The sequence below is a fragment of the Bos taurus genome, chromosome 14 (assembly GCF_002263795.3).
Source record: "Bos taurus isolate L1 Dominette 01449 registration number 42190680 breed Hereford chromosome 14, ARS-UCD2.0, whole genome shotgun sequence".
Taxonomy (NCBI): Eukaryota; Metazoa; Chordata; class Mammalia; order Artiodactyla; family Bovidae; genus Bos; species Bos taurus.
Window position 1 is genome coordinate 1,323,815 of NC_037341.1, and position 18,967 is coordinate 1,342,781.

The 18,967-nt window shown below is 56.1% G+C and overlaps 2 protein-coding genes across 3 annotated transcripts; both read right to left on the bottom strand.

Moving 5' to 3' along the window:
• Positions 1-36: 36 nt before the first annotated feature.
• On the bottom strand, positions 37-18,373 carry GLI4 (GLI family zinc finger 4). 2 transcript variants are annotated; one of them, XM_002692562.7, is made up of 6 exons: positions 18,303-18,373; positions 12,243-14,551; positions 6,299-11,649; positions 4,800-4,968; positions 1,941-2,051; positions 37-1,210 (listed from the first exon to the last, which is right to left on the bottom strand). In XM_002692562.7, the coding sequence occupies exons 4-6, from the start codon at positions 4,927-4,929 to the stop codon at positions 288-290; spliced, it is 1,164 nt and encodes a 387-aa protein (XP_002692608.3). In that variant the 5' UTR covers positions 4,930-4,968; positions 6,299-11,649; positions 12,243-14,551; positions 18,303-18,373; the 3' UTR covers positions 37-287. The 2 variants fall into 2 exon arrangements, with proteins under 2 accessions (XP_002692608.3, XP_059730326.1); XM_059874343.1 differs by lacking the exons at positions 1,941-2,051; positions 12,243-14,551; positions 18,303-18,373 and having other exon boundaries at positions 6,299-6,341.
• ZFP41 (ZFP41 zinc finger protein) lies at positions 10,438-18,242 on the bottom strand. Its single transcript, XM_010811884.4, is given in 4 exon segments — positions 10,438-11,649; positions 11,949-14,064; positions 14,066-14,414; positions 18,110-18,242. Coding segments are annotated over 3 exon segments (762 nt in total). The 3' UTR covers positions 10,438-11,649; positions 11,949-13,784.
• Positions 18,374-18,967: the final 594 nt, after the last annotated feature.

Genomic DNA, 18,967 nt, shown 5'->3' on the forward strand with positions numbered 1-18,967 from the left:
TGTAAAAATAAAAACCCCCTGTATCCAACTGAAGTCTCCAGGTTTAGGTCCATTTTTGTTATTTACTGACCCACATGCACATGCAATCTGCACCACACCCTGCGCAGAGCCCAAGATGGTGATGAAGTCAGCTCCTGGGCCTCCTCTCATCTCCATCAAGTACAAAGAATTTATTCAGGACAGGGCATGTGATGCTGGCTGTGCCAACCAGGAGGGCGCGCAGGCAGGAGCCCTTCACGAGAATGCCGCCTCGAGCCCAGGCTGCTGCCGCCTGTCCCCAGCGCTCTCTACTCCCGGTAGTGGACCCTCTGGTGCTGGATGAGCTGGGAACTCTGGCCGAAGGCCTTGCCGCAGGCGCCACAGGCGAAGGGCTTCTCACCCGTGTGGGTCCGCAGGTGCCGGAAGAAGTGCGAGCGGCCGCGGAAGGCCTTGCCACAGTCGGGGCACTCATAGGGTTTCTCACCCGTGTGGATGCGCTGGTGCTCGATGAGCACCGAGCTCCAGATGAAGGCCTTGCCGCACTGGCTGCAGGCATACGGCTTCTCGCCCGTGTGCAGCCGCTGGTGCCGCACCAGGTTGGAGCTCTGGCTGAAGGCCTGGCCGCACTCGCCGCACTCGTACGGCTTCTCCCCGTTGTGGACGCGCAGGTGCTGTGTGAAGTGCGAGCTGTGGCTGAAGGCGCGGCCACACTGGCCGCACTCGTAGGGCTTCTCGCCCGTGTGGATGCGGTGGTGTTGGATGAAGCCCGACCAGCCGCGGAAGCGCTTGTCGCACTCGTGGCAGGCGTAGGGCTTCTCGCCCGTGTGGATGCGCTGGTGCTTCAGCAGGAGCGAGTTGTACTTGAAGCTCTTGCCGCAGGCCTCGCACCTGTGCGGCTTCCCGCCCCGTGGGCCGCCCTGCTGGGTCCCGAGCCCCGAGCCCCGGCTCAGGCCGCCCGCCAGCTCGGCCGTGCGTCCCGGGCTGCCCTCCGTCCCGGAGGCCCCCTGCGACCCGAGCCAGGTGTCTCTCTTCTGGGAACGGGGCCCAGCCCTCGGTGTCTGGCCTGCTGACCGCTCCAGGCTGGGCTCCTGCCCAAAGCGGTCCCCACCCCCGGGTCTGCGGGGAAGGCTCCTCAGCAGGGTCCTCAGCACGCCTCCGGCCTGGTGCACCTCGTCTTCAGGACCGTGCGGGCTGGGAGACGACGGGGCCTGCTCCGGCTCCGACTCAGAACCTGAAACGAGTGGCGGAGGGCCCTCAGAGGCCGTCCCTCACTGGACCCCGTCCCATCCCGGGTGCCTGCGCCAGGGTGGGAGCGGACGGGACGTCGTGGGTTGCTCGGGGGCGGGGCGGACAGGAGGTTCAAACTCGGAGCCAAGCAGAAAAGCCCCTGCTCCCGAGGATGCTGGTCCGGGATGCCAGCGCCTGCCACGTCCTCTCCGAGGAGGCGCCTGTCCAGGCCCCTGCGGCCCCTGAGCTGCTTCAGGGACCCCCGGGAGACACCACAAGGGCTTCTCTGGGGGAGAGGTGAGGTAGGGTGGGGCAGCAGAGAAATGAGGGGCTAAGCGCCTGGACGGGTGAAGCCAGATCCAGGCCTTGGGGAGAAGGGGATGTGGCCAGAGCTTGATTTAGGGGGCTAGAGGAGGTGGGGGGAAGTACACTGGGCAAAGGGGGGCCAGGACAACTCCCCAAGCGCCGGCCTGGCGTGCCAGTGGTGCTGGGGCAGACACTACCTGGACAGGCTGGGGCTACAGGGGCCTGGGCAGCACTCACAGTCAAGACAGCGGAGAAAACAGGATGGGCATCAGTGGGGACGGGCTGTGGGGCACGGAAGCGCGCTCCGAGCCAGGGACAAGAAGGGCCTGGGGGCCTGGCTGTGTGGTGGGCATAGCCAGGAGCCTGGTGGGCAGCAGCTGCAGATAGCTGTGTTGCGGGCAGGGCCCTGGTTCGGCCTGCTCACTCACCTGACCAGCAGGTGTCTCTGCAGATCTGGACCTCTGCCACCTCTTGGAAGTCCAGGTCTGACGGCTCCTGTGGGGGCTGGGAGGGCACCTCAGGGCTGCTGCTGGGGAAGCCTGGGGGTCACAGGGGGCTGGGGCTCATTTCCCCCTCCTCTGGAGGCTCCTGAGAGCCACAAAGGGTTGGAGTGTTCAAGAGACGGGTGTGTGAGGGGCCCGAGACACCACATGGCTGCCCTGCAGTGGGGAGGCAGGGGCTGGGCCTGGAGCGCTGGCTGCTCTGGGCTGCTGTCACTCAGCCTTCACCCGCTGTCACTCAACCACGTGAAGTCTGGGGCTGGCCAGGCCCGGCCTGCTAGGTGGACAGCCTGCTCATACGGCCACATCCTGACACGGCCTCTCAGAGCTCAGTGCTGTGTCCCCCTATGCTGGGCACCTCCAGGGTGGTTGTGATGGAAGGCTTACAGCTTGGCCTGAAGGCAGGCCACCCTCAACTAGCAACAGGGACAGGCCTGGTTGACCCTGGCCAGGGCCCCAGGCCTGAGGCTCAAGTGAACAGTGTGCTGATGTGGCCGGTGCTCCAGGGGGAAGGCGGTGGGTAATTTTTTGGCTCAAAGTTTTCTGCGTAAAACAGCCCAGAAGTGTGTTGTTGGGCCTGGACACACTTGTAGGAGAGGAGCAGTTGGGGGCGGGGGGCGGGGGGGGGGGAGGTGGTTGGCCACTGGGTACCTAGAATTCAGTCTCAGGCGCCAGCCAGGAGCACCTCTGGGAAGACTGCCTCCTGGCCAGGGGCCCCTCCCTCCTCCAGCCTGCGGACCCCAGGGGTCCAGCCCCCCATCTGCAGGGCACTAGTCCCTGAGGGGCTGCGCCAGGCCCGCCGCCCAGCCCAGTGCAGCGCGGTTCCGCTTTAGTCTCTGGGAGCTGCAAGTGAAGAGGGGCTGAGCCCTGCCCCACACCTGCACCCCCCACCCAGCATCCCTGCCAGGGACCAGGCCCCATCCCCTCGGCCCATGCTGCTCCCTGCCCCCCTCGAGTTGACCAGGGCTCCCCTTCTAAGGACACCCTCTGGTCCTGCCTGGTGTCCAGCACTCTGCTCAGCTGCAGGTTCAGAAATGGTCCTTGAGGTGGGGGGGTGGGTCACTGGGCTCAGGCCTGGCTGTGTCTGAGGGACCCCAGGCCTGCCAGGGTGGATCTCCCGAACTCTCTTTCTGGCCCATCTCACCAACTTGGACCCGGGAATCAGGAGGCTGGGGCTCCAGAAGTCCTGGCCTCGCTGGCTGGAGGGCCCTGGGCAGGTTCCTGAGATGCTGGGGCTTTCCTGCAGAGGCCTCTGTGGACCCCTGAAGAGTGAAGCCTCAGCAGCAGAGGAAAGGCTCAAAAGTCTGAGGGGTTCTCTCTGCCCTGGAAAACAGCCTGGATGCAGTGGGGAGGGGTGAAGCCCCACTCCCTCCTATCGGGCAACCCTCAGGCACCTCAGGGCACCTGGACATGGCTCAGAGCACCCAAGACCAGCCTCTGGGCCCGTGCTGCCCATGGCTGGGCGAGATCAAGTCAGGGGCAGCCCTGCTCTGCAGGGGCTTGGGGACCAGCCTTCTTATCTTCAGGGCAGCCCCCCCCCGCGAGTCCTGTGTCCTGCTGGTCTGCCGCCCCGGGGAGGAGCCGTGGCGCGCTGGGCCCACAGGGGCGTCGAGGGCAAGCGCTTCAGCCAGGCTGTGGGGTCTGGATTCTGCTGGTCTCCACTGGCTCAGGTCTGGGCTTCCAGGTCCCCATCAGAGATGTGTCGACAGGAGGTCCTACTCTCCAGGCTGGTGTGAGGGTGACATGAGGAGCTGGAGGTGAAGTGCAGGCCCCCAGGGGCAGCGTGGGGGCCCTGAAACCACTGTGTGCCCAGGGGGCGGGGTCTGGGCTCCTTGAGGGCAGCGCCAAGCTCCACACCCACTGCACACGCCCTAGCCTGGCCCATCACAGGGCACGCTGGGAGTTCCTGCTCGTCCTCGACTGGCCCGCTATCTCAGCTGTGTGCGACGTCAGGCTGCCCCCATGACCTCCGTGGGCTTCACTGTCCCCGTGTGCTCAGTGCCCACCCCCGGCCTCCTCTGTCCCCACACAGAGCCCTAAGCGCACAGCCGGCACCCAGCCCAGCCGCTGCTCAGCCCTTCTCAGCTGCCATAACATCACCTGCTATAATGCCAGGACCTGCCAAGAGTGAGAACCCTGGGCACAGAGTGGGCCCTGGGCACAGTGCCAGCTCTGCAGGACAGTGGCACAGGCTCAGACTTGCCCTGAGAGTGATGGGACACATCTGGGCTCCCATCCAGCTGCCACCAGCATCTGTGTCCTCCACTGCGAGAGGTGTGAGGCCAGGCCTCCTGTGGAACGCGGGGCACGGAAGGAAGCCCTGGACTCTGATGACTGAGTGTGAGCAGGGCCCCGGGGCACCACACGCCACAGGGCTGGGGCGTCCTCCCCAACCAGCTGTTGGCTATTTCCACACCTGGACACCCCCAGATCCTGCTGGGGGCTGCAGCAAGGTTGGTGGCTCCATCCGCACAGGGGTCCCCACCCAAACCAGCTTGCCCAGATCTCTAGACACTATTTCCCTGGCATGGGAGCAATGGCTGGAAGAGAGAGACAAAGTGACTTGCTTCTGTCACACAGGCCTGGCCATCAAGGCTGCTTTTTCTGCAGCCCTGATGCCCTAAACAAACACAGTCCAGGGGACTGTCCCCTAGGGAGCTACTGCTCACACAGCTCAGCCCAAAGCTCAACCACCACTGCCCGAGTCCCAACCCAGGTACCAGGGTGCAGGAGCCCCAGTGCCCAGCAAGCTGCCTGCCCGCGGTGATGGTGCAGGGAGGCAAGTACCATGTTGATGACCATGGAGGTGGAGGTGAAGTTGGGCTTCATGGTGGTGGGCTCCAGGTGTCCCGGGTGACTCGAAACTGACCGGGGACAGGACATGAGGGGGCTCCTGACCGTCCCCCAGGGCCGCCATCTTCCCCCAAGGCCTGCTGAAGGAGTGCACACCGGGGACCTGGGAAAATGAAAACCATGGCAGGATGAGGGGGTCAGAGGGATGTGCTGGGGGTAGGGGGTGGCCATCAGCCACAGGCGGAGCCTCCCTCCCTGGGTAAGGAATTCCAAGAGGCAAACTGTGGGGCCCAGAGTGCTGGAACTGTTAGTTCCACCAGGCGCACAGCACCAGCACACCTACAAGAACAGAATGTTTTCCCAACCCAAAGCCTTGCCCAGCGAGAGAAGCAGGCTGTTCTTCCAGAAAAACCTGTCACGGCTAGGGGCCGTTGGCTCTGGGGAAGACAAAAATTGAACCCTGCCTGCTGGAGCATGAACATTCCAGGTTAACTCTACAGGAGACTCTTCCAGAGAGGAAAACCCTCCACAGAGCCCTCAGAGGCTGCAGACCTGGCCCCAGCACACCCCGGTGCTCTCAGTCTCCTCTCGGGCAAAAACACCCTCCTTTAATCTGGTTTGCAACAACAGCTTCGACCAAGGGGAGAGTTTTTCTTTCACACTTTAATGAAATAGAAGGTCTTATTTGGGGGTGCAAAAGGGGCAGGGGAAAAGCCAAAGTTAACGTACATCCAGCAATGGTGCAGACGGTACCTGCTTCAAGGAGGCGGGGAGGCAGCCGCCACAGGGCTCCTCGGGGTCAGCCCCCACCAGACCTCAGCCCCTAATGATGGCAAGGGTCACCGGCAGCTAGGTAAACTGCCACACGTGGGGCTGCAGTCCTGAACCTGGGTGCAGGTTCTCACCCCCGCTAAGACCCATCAAATCACTTAGTTAATATCCGGGGGACTTAGCCGGGCAAATGCACGGCCACCCCTACCCTGGCTGTCTGAGGGGAGGTGGCAGTCACACATGGACGCAAACCCTCCACCTCCACGCTGCTGTGACAGGCTGAAGGCGGAGGAGACACAAACGGCACTGGCCCGGGGACGAACCCTGTCTACTCCCTCTTCCCCAGCTCGGAGCCTGTGCCCCGCGGGAAAGGGCCCGAACTCCGCGCGCCTGGCAGCAGAGAGCAGGCAGCCCGGGCTGCGTCCTGCCACCGACCTCGGGCCAGAGGCGGCTCTGAGCCTCCTTCCCGTCTGCAGAATGTGGTTGCCACAGCTCCTGTCCCTGGGGTTCCGGGAGGGTGGGGAGGCGCCCCGCAAACGGGCACCCGCGACCGTTCGGGGACAGTGTGCCCGCTGCGGCCCCCACCCGCGCCCCCAGCCCCGGTCGAGGCCAAGGTCGTGGCGGCTGCAGGGGCCGGGCCCAGCCCGCGGGGACGACGCGCGAGCGCGAGCGGGGCTAGGCGCCTCGGCAGCCTGCACCACCGCTGCCCGGTACCCACTCACCTTCCGAGCGGGAGGCGGCCGCCCGGGCGCCGGCCGGAAGTGCACCCGCGTCCCGCCCCGCCCGGCCGCGCGCACTTCCGGGACGCTCTGGGTGCTGGGAGGACCACTGCCTCGGTGACCTCTCGGGGCGGTGGGCGGGGCGCCGCGGGGGGCGGGGAGTTCCTTAACCCGTGCGGCGCCGGCCGGAGGCCGGTGGTCCTGCCCCACAAATATCTGTGGCCTTTGATCACAGGATCCCGCAGCCTGTCGAGGTCAGTCGCCCCAGGTTCGTCTGCTGAGCTCTCGGTCCCCGGTTGCACACGCTTCCAGAGCAGCGCGCGCCTGGCAGGGATGGCTCACACATATTCTACAAGCACAGTTCTTACAGCCACTGGAGTGCTCCCCTCCGCAAGAAGAAAAGTTCCACCCAAAGCATCCTCGGGGGAATCTCTTTCCCTAGCATGGACGGCCATCATTTGCTAGGGAACTTGCTGAAGACAGTCCTCCTCTCTTTTGGGGGTGTCTCAAATGCCCCCTAAACTACCCTGCCATTGAAGTGTGTTCCCAAACTTTAGGTCCTGAGGAGTGTTACAAATTTTCCCACAACCTTTTCATGGAATTCTTCCTGAATTTCCTGATGTTCACTAAGTCTCCTTCTCAGCCCAGATCTTACAACCAGAAAGAGAAGTGGACTCACTCACTCTCGTTGGGAAAAGCAACAGCTGGAGGAGGGTTCCACGAACCTATCCACCAGGGATGGATGTCCAGCAGAATTACTTCCCCATGACTACTTCTGAGTCTGGGCAGGTACAGGACAGAAGACAGCAAGAGAGGAGCCACAGCCCCAGGCCTGAGGATCTCATCAGGGAGGAGGGGACATCTGGTCCCAGGTGGCTGCCATGGCAGCAGGGAAACCGGATAACCAGGGACATGTGAAGGACCAAGTGTGTGGGGAGGGACCTTCCTTGGTGGGTGGTGAGAGTAGGATGAGAACTGAGAAAGAGGCTGAAGCACACTTGGAGCTGGAGAAAAGGTGCCTGAGCAGCTGATTCCTGCCCCAGACTCGAGGTGAGTCCCAGCCCTGTAGGTTCTGGAAGGTTACCCCCTGCCCTCCTCTGCCTGACCTGGTACCAGGTCCTGAGACACAGGCTCAGGGGTACAGTGTGGAACAGGACAGGTCCCTGCCTCCAAAACAAGCTGGACAGTGGTCTTAAAGTCAATTTGGAGCCTGGATTTCATTCTCCTTGTACCAGGAGCCAGCAAACCGTCTTGAGCAGGGAGTGAAGAGTGCCTTTAAGATCAGTTCAGGGCAGTGGGGAGGCAGGAGAGAAGGAAGAGATGGGCAAGGTGGAGAGAGGCTGGGGGAGGGCGTGTGGGGGACAGAACTGACCGTACCTGCTGCTGGTTGGGATGTGGGCGTGAGGACACCTTGGGGTTCTGGCTAGAGTGTGGCTGGTGGCTGCTTCCAGAGATGGGGAGATGGCTGGGGAAGGGGGGCTGGTGATGAGTGTGCACACCACCCCCGAGTGTGTCCTCCCTGATGGTGGACAGAAGTGGCCATGGGCTGGACTTTCACCCGTCCTCTTCTTCATTCTGTCCTGCTCGTTGTTTCAGAGGGATGGAGGCAGGCTTCTGTTTCCTACAAGGCTGGGGAGACCTGAGGGGATCTAATTACTCTCAGCCAGTCACCATTTTCCTGCCCACCTCTGCCCCACGGTCTGGGGCGCCTGGGCCCTGCCAGCCTCTCAGCCTGAATCGGCTTCTCTGCACTCAAGTGCACAAGCTTCTGCTGAAGGCTGCCTCCCTTCCAGATCTCCAGCTTCTGACACCTCCAGCAGACAGCTCTTACTTTCTGTCTCTGGCCTCGAGACTCTTCAGCCCTTCCTGAGTTGAGGGTCCCCACCCTCAGCATCCTGGGCTCTGAGCAGCTTCCCTGCCTCCCACCCACCAACCGCCAGAACTCCTCCCCTTGCCTGTGACAACCAAAGTGTCCCCAGGTATTGCCAGCATCCCCTTCTGAGGGCAAAATCACCCCTCGTGAGGACCTCCGCTCTAACAAGGCAAAGTGGGTAGGACCCAGAGGGGAGGACAGATGAGCACGTCAGAACCGGTCCCTGATGGAGCGATCACAGGGTCTGTGGGGCAGGCATCAAGCAATGACATGGCCCAGCTCTGTTCCCAGGCAAAGAGGTCCCCGCTGCTTTTTGAAAGTTCGCTTTACATCACTTTGCTTTTTGGTACCTGGTTTGCAACAAACCCAGAGGATTTTAGCTTTGATAAAATAAAGGCAAACAGTGAAAAAAAAGCTTGCTCAGCCTTTGTTCTACAGCAGCTGCTCCCAAGGCAGCTAAGAGCGGGCGCGCCAAGCTCCTTCCTTTGGACCCAGGCTCAGCAGTAAGGTGCCAGGGCTGCTAACCATGTCTGGGGGCGTCATCTTGATTTGTCTCGTGCACTCTGAGTGAGATGTGTTCTAACGAGGTAACTGCCTCTTTGCTTTCTGCCGTTTCAGCTTTGGAAGGTGTCACAGGGCCACGCTGCTCTGGAGCGCGGGGGACCCCACCCTGGTTGGCAACAGGATTGCGAGGAAACAAATGACTGTTTCTTAGGGTGTATGTGCTATGATGAAATTATGGGGGTGGACCACACCCTGCCCGGCTTCCACCCACCCCAGGAAGCAGAGGCCACCAAACGCCGAGCCCTGTGGCTGGGGAACGACTCTTGTTTCTCCCCATGTGCACGTCCAAACGACATGCTGTTTTCTTGGCTTTGCATAAGCTAGTGACTGAAATCACACTACGTGTTCTCCTGTCTTTGCGCAGTGCTGTGTCTGAGACCTACAGACGCTGATGCACGTCTACCCGCTTCAGTGTAAGTACTGCCGTAGGTGTCTCTCTAGCCCGTGTCCCAGAGTTCCGCTACGGCGTGTCAGCAAGTGATGTTTCCGGGTCAGTGGGTCAGCACATCTTCCACTTGCCAGAAAATGCCATTTTTGTTGCTAAAATGGATGACAGCTTTAGAAAGCTGCATCTTGTTATTAGCCTATCAAATTCAACAGACTTTTTTTGTTGTGGTAAAAAAGTACATAATATTTATTATTTTAACCAATTGTAAGTAATTCAGTGGCATTAAATATTCCCAGTGTTGTGACCGTGTCACCACTACCTCACAGAAGCTGTTCCTGCCAAACCCTCAGGGCCCTCCTCCAACCTGGTGACTGCTACTCCACTTCCTATGCATGTGCCCGCTCCAGGGCAATTCATTTATATGAATACACATAGTGAAGTGGAACTCATATAAGTGGAATCATACAGTGTTTGTCCTTCCGTGCCTGGCCCCTACACTAAACATAATGCTTCTGGATCTCACCCATGTTGTAGCGGGGGGCAGTGCTCAGCTCCTTCTATGGATGGATGGTATTTTGTTGTGTGAATGGGCCACAGCTTCTTATCCACTCCTCTGCTCAGTGAATTATGGTTTTCTCCAGATATATGCCCAGGAGTGGGATTGCTGGATCATATGGTATCTCTAATTTGAATTTTTTAAGGAACCTCCATACTGTCCTCCCAGAGAAGGCAATGGCACCCCACTCCAGTACTCTTGCCTGGAAAATCCCATGGGCAGAGGAGCCTGGTAGGCTGCCATCCATGGGGTCTTGAAGAGTTGGACACGACTGAGCGACTTCACTTTCACTTTTCACTTTCACGCACTGGAGAAGGAAATGGCAACCCACTCCAGTGTTCTTGCCTGGAGAATCCCAGGGATGGGGGAGCCTGGTGGGCTGCCGTCTATGGGGTCACACAGAGTCGGACACAACTGAAGTGACTTAGCAGCATACTGTCCTCCACAGTGGCTGCACCAGTTTCCATTTCCACCAGCAATGTAGGAGAGCTCTCTTTGCTTCACACCCTCTCCAGTATTTATTGTTTGCACTTTCTGATGATGGCCATTCTGACCCAGTGTGAGGTGATACCTCACTGTAGTTTTAATTTGCATTTCTCTAATAATTAGTGATGTTGAGCTTCTTTTCATATGTTTGTTGGCCATCTGTATGTCTTCTTTGGAGAAATGTCTATTTAGATCTGCCATTTTTTGATTGGGTTGTTTTTTTGATACTGAGCGACATGAGCTGTCGGTATATTTTGGACATTAATTCCTTGTCAGTTTAATCATTTGCAAATATTTTCTCCTATTCTGTAGCTTGTCTTTTTGTTTTATGGTTTCCTTTCCTTGTGCAAGAACTTTTGTTTGATTAGGTTCCATCTGTTTATTTTTGTTTTTATTTTTATTACTCTAGGAGGTGGATCCAAAAAGATATTGTTGCAAGTTTATGTGAAAAAGTGTTCTGCCTGTTTTCCTCTAAGGAGTTTATACTATCTGGTCTTACATTTAAGTCTTTTATCCATTTTGAGTTTATTTTTGTGTATGGTGTTAGAGAATGTTCTAATTTCATTGATTTCCATGTGGCAGTCCAGTTTTCCCAGCACCACTTACTGAAGAGACTGTCTTTTCTTCATTGTACAGTCTTCCTCCTTTGTCGTAGATTAACTGACCACAGATGCATGGGTTCCGGCAAGCTGTATTTTCATTATCATTCAGGTTTAAGTATTTTATAACTCCCATTATGGTTTTTTCTTTGACTCAGGTTACTTAGAAGGTTTTCTTTTTCTGGAATTTGAGTTTCATTTGAAGAGCAATAGCCAACAAAACCATCAAAACAGATTGATATCTGAAGGGTGTGGGGTTCAGTGCTTGGAGGCGGTGTAGTGTCGTAATGGTTAACTCAGAAGAAATGAGAAATGAGACCATCAGTTTGCACCAAACACCAGGCAGCAGAAGAGCCGGTGGCTGACTGTAGATGGGCTGCGTGATTGTTTTCTCGTGTCTCTCTCGTGTTCCTGGGAGAGGCACTGAAGGCTGTCTGCTTGCACGGCCACCTCTCATGCCTGTGGGCCAATGTCCCCCCACTAAGAACACTAACATGTGACTAGAGCTGACAGTGGCTAAACTGGGGGTCAGCGTGGCACTGAGGTCACACACAGGCAGTGACCAGGCTGAGCACCGTCAGTGCCCCGATGTCACCTCTGGGGACTGGAGGCACAAGGAGATGAGGACCAGCCGAGGTCCCACGTCTCCAAGGCACGAGGGTGCGTCAGCAACCCTGGCTCGACAGACCATGCTCTTTGCATCTGCGTCCTCTCTGGAAATCAAAGACATCAGATTAGAGTGTTTCTTCTCTTCTAACAAACTGGAGACATTAAAACTCACCTGCTGTCTGTGAGCTGCTGGAGCACTTCTGGGGCACAACCTGGAGGAAGGTATTTGCCAGCATGATCTCCATCCATCAGTCCATTTCTGGCAACCCATCGTTGGCCCTAAATGTGGAAAAGATATTTACCACATTGTATATAGTGACCTAACCTAGAAACAGCCTACATGTTAGGAAATGGTTAAGTCGGCTTTTTGTTTAACAGATCATTAGGTAGCCACAAAAAATGCTTCCCATTGGTAATAACATGGGAGACATACTAACACAGAGAGTGCTAATTTTTCTACAGTACATGTAATGTATTTCTATCTATGGTATTAATACGTGTTATACAACAATACTTTATATATATATATAAACAATATACTCATCATGATTATAAACCATAATAAATAAAAAACAAACCAAACTGAAGTGGATGCAGACACCCCCAGGACACGTCACATATCCTTTCATCTAGAATCAGCCAAATCCGGCCCACCGCCTGCTTTGGTAAAACAAAGCTTTATTGGCACAGAGTCGTGCTTGTTTGTTTCCATGCTCTGACTGCTGTTGCACGTCATGGCTAAGCTGAGTTGTGACAGAGATCTTATGGCTACAAAGCCAAGAACAGTTATTACCCATCCCTTAAGAGAAGGTTTGCCAGCCTGTGTGGTCACTCACTCAGTGTCTGGGTATTGTTATTGCTTCTTTGCTCACCTTTTGAGAACAAACTGCAGACACTGTGACCTTGTTCTGTGGCCCTGAAGACCACAGCAGACATCTTTCACGACAAAGACATTGTCTGAGATGGCTGCAGGCCATCAAACCAGGGAGCTTGGACGTGATGTCCCCCCTCCCCGACTGGTGGACAGTCTAGACCCAAGGTTTGCCAAATGTCCCAGTAGCATCCTTTACAGCAGTCTTTCCCACCAGGATCCCAGGTGTGTTTTCCCTAAGCCAGCCTCCCGGCACCTGTTTGAACAATTCTGCCACATCACATCTGGGACTGTGTGAGCAGGATCCCAGTGCCAGCTTATGCCTGGTCACACCTGGGGCCGGGCTGCTGGTACAGGAGGAGGGCCCACTGAGCTGTGCAATGGAGGTGCCTTGTGCAGGTAGAGCTGTTGTAATGCTGTAGCTGTTAGAAAGAACAAGAGTCTTAACCTGGAGAGACGTTTGCACCGGGAGCACTCTCTCCTGTCTTCTGATGGAGGAGGCCCCAAGACCAGGGTCATTATTAGTTTTCTGGGTCCAAACAGCTGAAAATGTAGGTGTCAACGTTTTACTGATAAAAAGCCGTATTACTTCCTGGATGACAGGCCCCTCATCCCTCTGGCCCCTCCTCCCTCTTATACTGTGCCAAAATTCTGGGCAAGCCACACTCGCAGCCAGGAGAGCACGGAGGCCCAGCCAGACCACTCTTGGAGGGAAGCCAAAGGCAGGCAAGCACATGGATGTGCAGGACGTGGGACAGAACTGGGAGCTAGGCTGGGAGAAGTGGAACTCATCTGAACGGAGAGCTGGCCTTCTGTCTTGTGTCTGAAAAGCTGCAATGCAGGCAAAAGCTGGATCCAAGCTGCCATCAACATCCTGGGGCCGACATGGCCAGGGCAGGAAGTGCCCATGGTGGCAGCATTTAATGTCCCGAGTGGTCCACCTGGAAAGCCAGGCTGCCCAGCTGGGATGGTGGTTGAGCCGGGAGGACACACAGGGAGTCCAGTTCCTGGGGATGGGGGCCAAGGTCAAGGAATGGTGCTCCAGCAGAGGAGGGAAGGCACGGGACAAAGCACATCACTGCTGGCACAGCCAGCCGAGGTGGGGGGCACAGTGGGGTTCCCAGTGCTCACTGCGGAAGCACTGCTGTCCAGCCCAGGGACACGGGCCTCCTGCCAGGCTTCATGGAGATGGACTCGGGACACAGGGGGCAAAGGGTCTGCAGACCAGTCTTCAAAGGAGCCGGTGGGAGGGCTGAGGCCAGCAAGGGTGCCACAGGCGAGGCGGCAGTGGGAGGTGCTGGGCTGTGCTCGGGTCCAAGCCTGCCCTCTGGACAGCAGTTTGCATGCTTGTTATCATGACGTCTCAACCTGGAGATTCTCTGTATGGCTTTGGTGTTTGCTGACCTGGTTTGGGTGGGTCTTCTGGTGAGGGCAGGACCCTCCCAGCCCGCTCAGACTCCAGAGGAAGAGGACCCCCAGGCAGGCCTGCTAGGATGTTCTCACAGGCACAAAGTTCCGAGTCTGGTGGGTGGCTTCCCCACGTTCAATGCTTCTTCCGTGGGTGATGTTTCTGATGGTGAATGAGACATGAGCTATAGGCAAAGGTCTTTCCACACTCCTTACATCTGTATGGCTTCTCTCCAGTATGGGTTTTCTGATGTTTCAGGAGATTGGAACTGCAGTTAAAGGCTTTGCCACACTCACTACATTTAAAGGGCTTTTCTCTGCGGTGAATCCTCCAGTGCTTTGTCACGTCAGAGCTGTGCCTGAATATCTTCCCGCACTGGGCACACTGGAAGGGCTTCTCTCCAGTGTGGACTCTGGTGACGAACATGATCCGTCTTGTGCTTAAAGATGCACCCACATTCGCAGGGCTTCTTCGTCTGGAAGGGAGTAAACATGGGAACTCCTTCAAAGTCATCTTTAAATGAAGCATCAAAGGCCTCAAACACGTGCTCCTCATTCTCGGGACTGAGGCGGGCTTCCTTCCTGTGCTTTTGGGCCAAAGTGGGGCTCTGGTTTGGCTGTTCTTTCCCAGATGCCTTCTCTTCCTTGGCAGTGTCCTTCTGCACGTGCACTTCTGCCTCTGGGGTCCGGGTCTTATTTTTCTTGCCTGTGGGCTTCTCTATCCTTGTTTCCAGGGTAGAGGAAGGCCCCCTGGAAGCTGGCAAGGGTCAAGGAGAATGGCCAGGGGCAAAATCCTCCAGCCTACAAATTCCCTTGTAAATTCACTTCTTCAGAAACGACTTTATTTTTCCAAGCTTGGAACTGAAGTTCTGGAACAGAAGAGTGCCAGCAACTCTTCTGAGGCTAGAGAGAAACAAGACCATGAACTGTTAGATTAAGTGAATGTCTGGGAGGAACTGAGTTACAAAGTGACAGATGGGCAGGGAAAGGGTGGCAGAGGCATGCAGACATGGCCCTCTTCCTTTCTTGCTGGTGTATGCCACCCAGACATCTCGTAAGTTTCAGGCTGGACATGACCAAAGAATTGATTTCCCAGAACACCCCCACCCCAATCTCACTCTTCCCAGTTTTCCTCATCTGGGTAAATGTCATCATTTACTTAGTTGGTCACCAAGGAATTTTTTTTTTATGTATTTCTTTGGCTCTGCCAGGTCTTAGTTGTGGCATGCAGGATCTAGCTCCCTAAACAGGGATTGAACCCGGGCCCCCTGCATTGGGAAGGTGGCATCGTAGCCACTGGACCACCAGGGAAGTCCCTAACCAAAGAATTCTTATTCCTCTGCCAGGGGTGGCATCTCCACACCTGCATCCAGCAGGATTCATGTGCACCATGGACCAATAACTGCTGTGTGGCCCCCAATTGTGGAGTTTCCCTGCCCTTTATTTGCTCCTTCTCCACTTCTTGTATTTGGGACCAGACTACGTGCTTCTAGAGCTACAGGCCATGAGAGCCACGTGTGACTCTCACAGAAGGTATCACCCATCAGTTCAGTTCAGTTCAGTCGCTCAGTCGTGTCTAACTGTTTGCGACTCCATGAACCACAGCACACCAGGCCTCCCTGTCCATCACCAACTGCTGGAGTCTACCCAAACCCATGTCCATTGAGTTGGTGATGCCATCCAACCATCTCATCCTCTGTTGTCCCCTTCTCCTTCTGCCCTCAATCTTTCCCAGCATAAGGGTCTTTTCAAGTGAGTCAGCTCTTCACATCAGGTGGTCAAAGTATTGGAGTTTCAGTCCTTCCAATGAACACCCAGGACTGATCTCCTTTAGGATGGACTAGTTGGATCTCCTTGCAGTCCAAGGGACTCTCAAGAGTCTTCTCCAACACTACAGTTCAAAAGCATCAATTCTTTGGCGCTCAGCTTTCTTTATAGTCCAACTCTCACATCTATACATGACCACTGGAAAAACCATAGTCTTGACTAGATGGACCTTTGTTGACAAAGTAACGTCTCTGCTTTTTAATATGCTCTCTAGGTTGGTCATAACTTTCCTTCCAAGGAGTAAGCGTCTTTTAATTTCATGGCTGCAATCACCATCTGCAGTGATTTTGGAGCCCCCCAAAATAAAGTCAACCATTGTTTCCCCATCTATTTGCCATGAAGGGATGGGATCAGATGCCATGAACTTAGTTTTCTGAGTGTTGAGCTTTAAGCCCACTTTTTCACTCTCCTCTTTCACTTTCATCAAGAGGCTCTTTAGTTCTTCACTTTCTGCCATAAGGGTGGTATCACCTGCATATATGAGGTTATTGCTATTTCTCCTGGCAATCTTGATTCCAGCTTGTGCTTCCTCTAACTGCCCATCACCTGTATAAAACTCGCTCCCACCCTCACCCTGGCCCTCCTGAGTCCTCCAGCAGCCAGTGAATCCCATCACATCCCTGCCAAATCCCCCGTGGTTCCCCTCACACTGCTGCCCTGCCCCTTCCCAAGCACCCTTAGGTTCACCACACATTCCCAGTCCTTCCTGCCTCAGCACCTGGCTGCCCACAAACAGGTCCTGAGAACTGGTGCTGGCCCCTCACTCACTAAGAGCTCTGCTCTGAGGGTTCTTCTCAGAGAAGCCTCCCTGACCTCATGCCCTGTCTCCTTACCAGGCTTTCATTCTCCTTGTGGCCTTAACTGGAGCTGACTGTCCACTGAGGGCCAAAGCCCCAGGGAACCATCTGCTAGGCTCTTGAGTGCATTATCTAAAAAATTTGACAGTCTCTGTCCCTAATTCCATCTAAAAGCATTCTAATATCACCACAAAATTCAAACAGAAATCAGTCAGTCCCAGTGACAGATCAGGCCCAGGTACCTGTAGAAGCATTACCAGCATGGCTCATGTTTCATTGGTTAAGAAGCTTCACCTATTCCTTTTCTGTATTATTTCTGAGCTTCCTTAACCTGTCTCTTCCCTCAGTGCTAACAAATGGACTTCTAGGATAAAGCTTGACAAACTTGAGGCTCTTTAACCACAGGCCAAAGAAGTCTTCATAAGATAGGAGAAAGCACTTTCCCAAGAAAGCAGATCCTGTTCTGAGTCCTTGAGTCACCCTTAAGAGACCTCCCATGGCCTGTGCGGTCACCTGATCTCCTGGGAGGTCCACATTCTGCCAAGCTGTCTCACCCCAAAATGTGGTGCTCTAGATGGTAACATTTCAAGTGAAGTATGTTTTGAGGGATAAATCCTTTGCATTTCCTTTAAATCAAAGCAGATACTAAGTCTTCATCCACTCTCCCGTGCACAGAGGCAACACATAAAATGAATGGACAGTTTTCCCATCTTGACAAGAGTTTGAGAGTCTGGTTTCTTCTAAATGAAAATGTTTACATACACTTGACTCAGATTCAGGCCAGTGTCACTCTCTGAAGGCTCTCTTGGAGTTGCTTCTGGGAGGAGGGTGTTCTTAGCATTAGGTGGGAGCCAGAACTGAGGATGGCAGAAGGTCATCTAGGCTGAAGGAAGCATACAAATATGGGGGCATCTCTGCTGGGGAGGCAGGTAGAACTAAGGCAGAGGATCAGAGCCCCAGTCAGCCAGGCTGCAGTTTGAGCTGAGGTCTAGTTTCAGTAGGAAACAGATGAAAACCAAGACCAATAGGAAAGTGCCATCAACCCCTCTAGCCCATGGCTCTCCAGGGCACATGTAAACTCATCTTGGCTCTATGCTGACCCACTCGATGGAGAGGAGTGGTCCTTGGACCCACTGAGCCTGACATCTGCTGGCTGGGCTCCAAGGACTGTTCTTGTCACTCCATCCGTGGCTTGTCACTGACGTGCAGTCTCCTGATGAGCTGAGGGCAAGGATCCTTCTTTTTCATTCTGGAATCCCTAATTACTTGGCTGGAGACTGCACATTCTGCTGCTCCCAAAACATTCTACATCATCATTATGTCGGCCTAACTCAAACAGGTGCTTAATGGCAGAGACTGGACATATTCACTTCTCTAAGCCCTGTGCACACCAAGCAATAAAATAATTGTTAGAAGTGGAACCGATCTGAGGTCATTGTTTTGGTCTTCTCATTTCACAGATCTGTAGGCCTGGTAACTGCTATAGCCACGCAGGAAACGCAATCTACCTTGCCAGAGCAGACCACAGCCCTGACCTAAAGGTACGTGCTCTGTCACTTCAGTGTAGCTCCTTCACTCTCTGGGCCAGGCCGCCTGTAACATGAAACTTTGGGTATCTAGCTGCAGCAGGACTCCCTGGTAACCTCATTCGCCCTCAGAAGCCAGGGTCTCAGTGAGAGATGGGATTACTAGTGGGTTTTGAGATCCAAGGGCAAACGTGCACCCAAGCAGTGTGCAGGCCCTGGGCCTGTCAGAAGGCCCGCAGCGGTGTCGAAGCCGAGAAGAGGGGCCCTGACAGCCTCGCCAGCCGCGGGTGCAGGGCCGAGGTCTCCTTCACCTCGATTCGCACGGAGTTGGTCCTTGCGCACCTCGCCCTTGTCCTCGCGGAACCAGGGAGCCGAGAGCGCGGTGGCCGATGCCCTGGGTGGGGAGTCCACACGACGCCAGAGGGACCCAGTGAGTTCCCGCATGGAGATGGGGGCGGGTGCGCTCCTCGCAGGGTCCCTGGGCTGGAAGGGACGCGTCCTCACCAAGGCGAGCCGCACCCCCAGGTGCCAGCAACGAGCACCAGGAATCTTCTCAGTCGAGCAGCCGCGCCTCTGCGCCAGCCGGAAAGGCCCGCCGCTGGCCCCGCCCCTTCCTGCGCCGTTCTAGGAAGAGAAGTCGCGGGCCTCTCGGTGGTGCGCCCTGCAGGGCTCGGGCCCCGCAGTTGGTTTCACCTCATTTCAGTTTATCCCCCTTCGCCCACACTCGGTACCCGCAGGAAGAACCTGCTCCCAGGCCGGCGTTTCCGGTGCCGTTCTAGGCGGCGAGGCCCCAGCCTCTCGGTGGTGCGCCACGGGTGACTCCGCCCCCGACCCGAGCTCCTCCCACTCACTCGCGTCGCAGCACACGCCCCCTTACCTCGGCCGCCCACCCAGTCTCGCCCCTCTGACCTGCGCACTCCCTCCCTTCCGCTCCTGCCCCCATCACTCACCCCAGCCCTCTTCGCTCCCCTCTGCACCCCCTCCCTCACTCGTGCCCCCCACCCCCGCCACCTGTTTGAGTTCCACAGAAGCAGCAGGCCTGCTGTGGCCTCCGTTCAGCCGCACTGGCCACTCCCTCTGCCTGCAACACTTGTCCCCAGCTGTCTGCTTGGCTCATTCCCACTTACCGCCTGCGGAGAGCTCACCTCCTAGAGGGGACCCCTGACCTC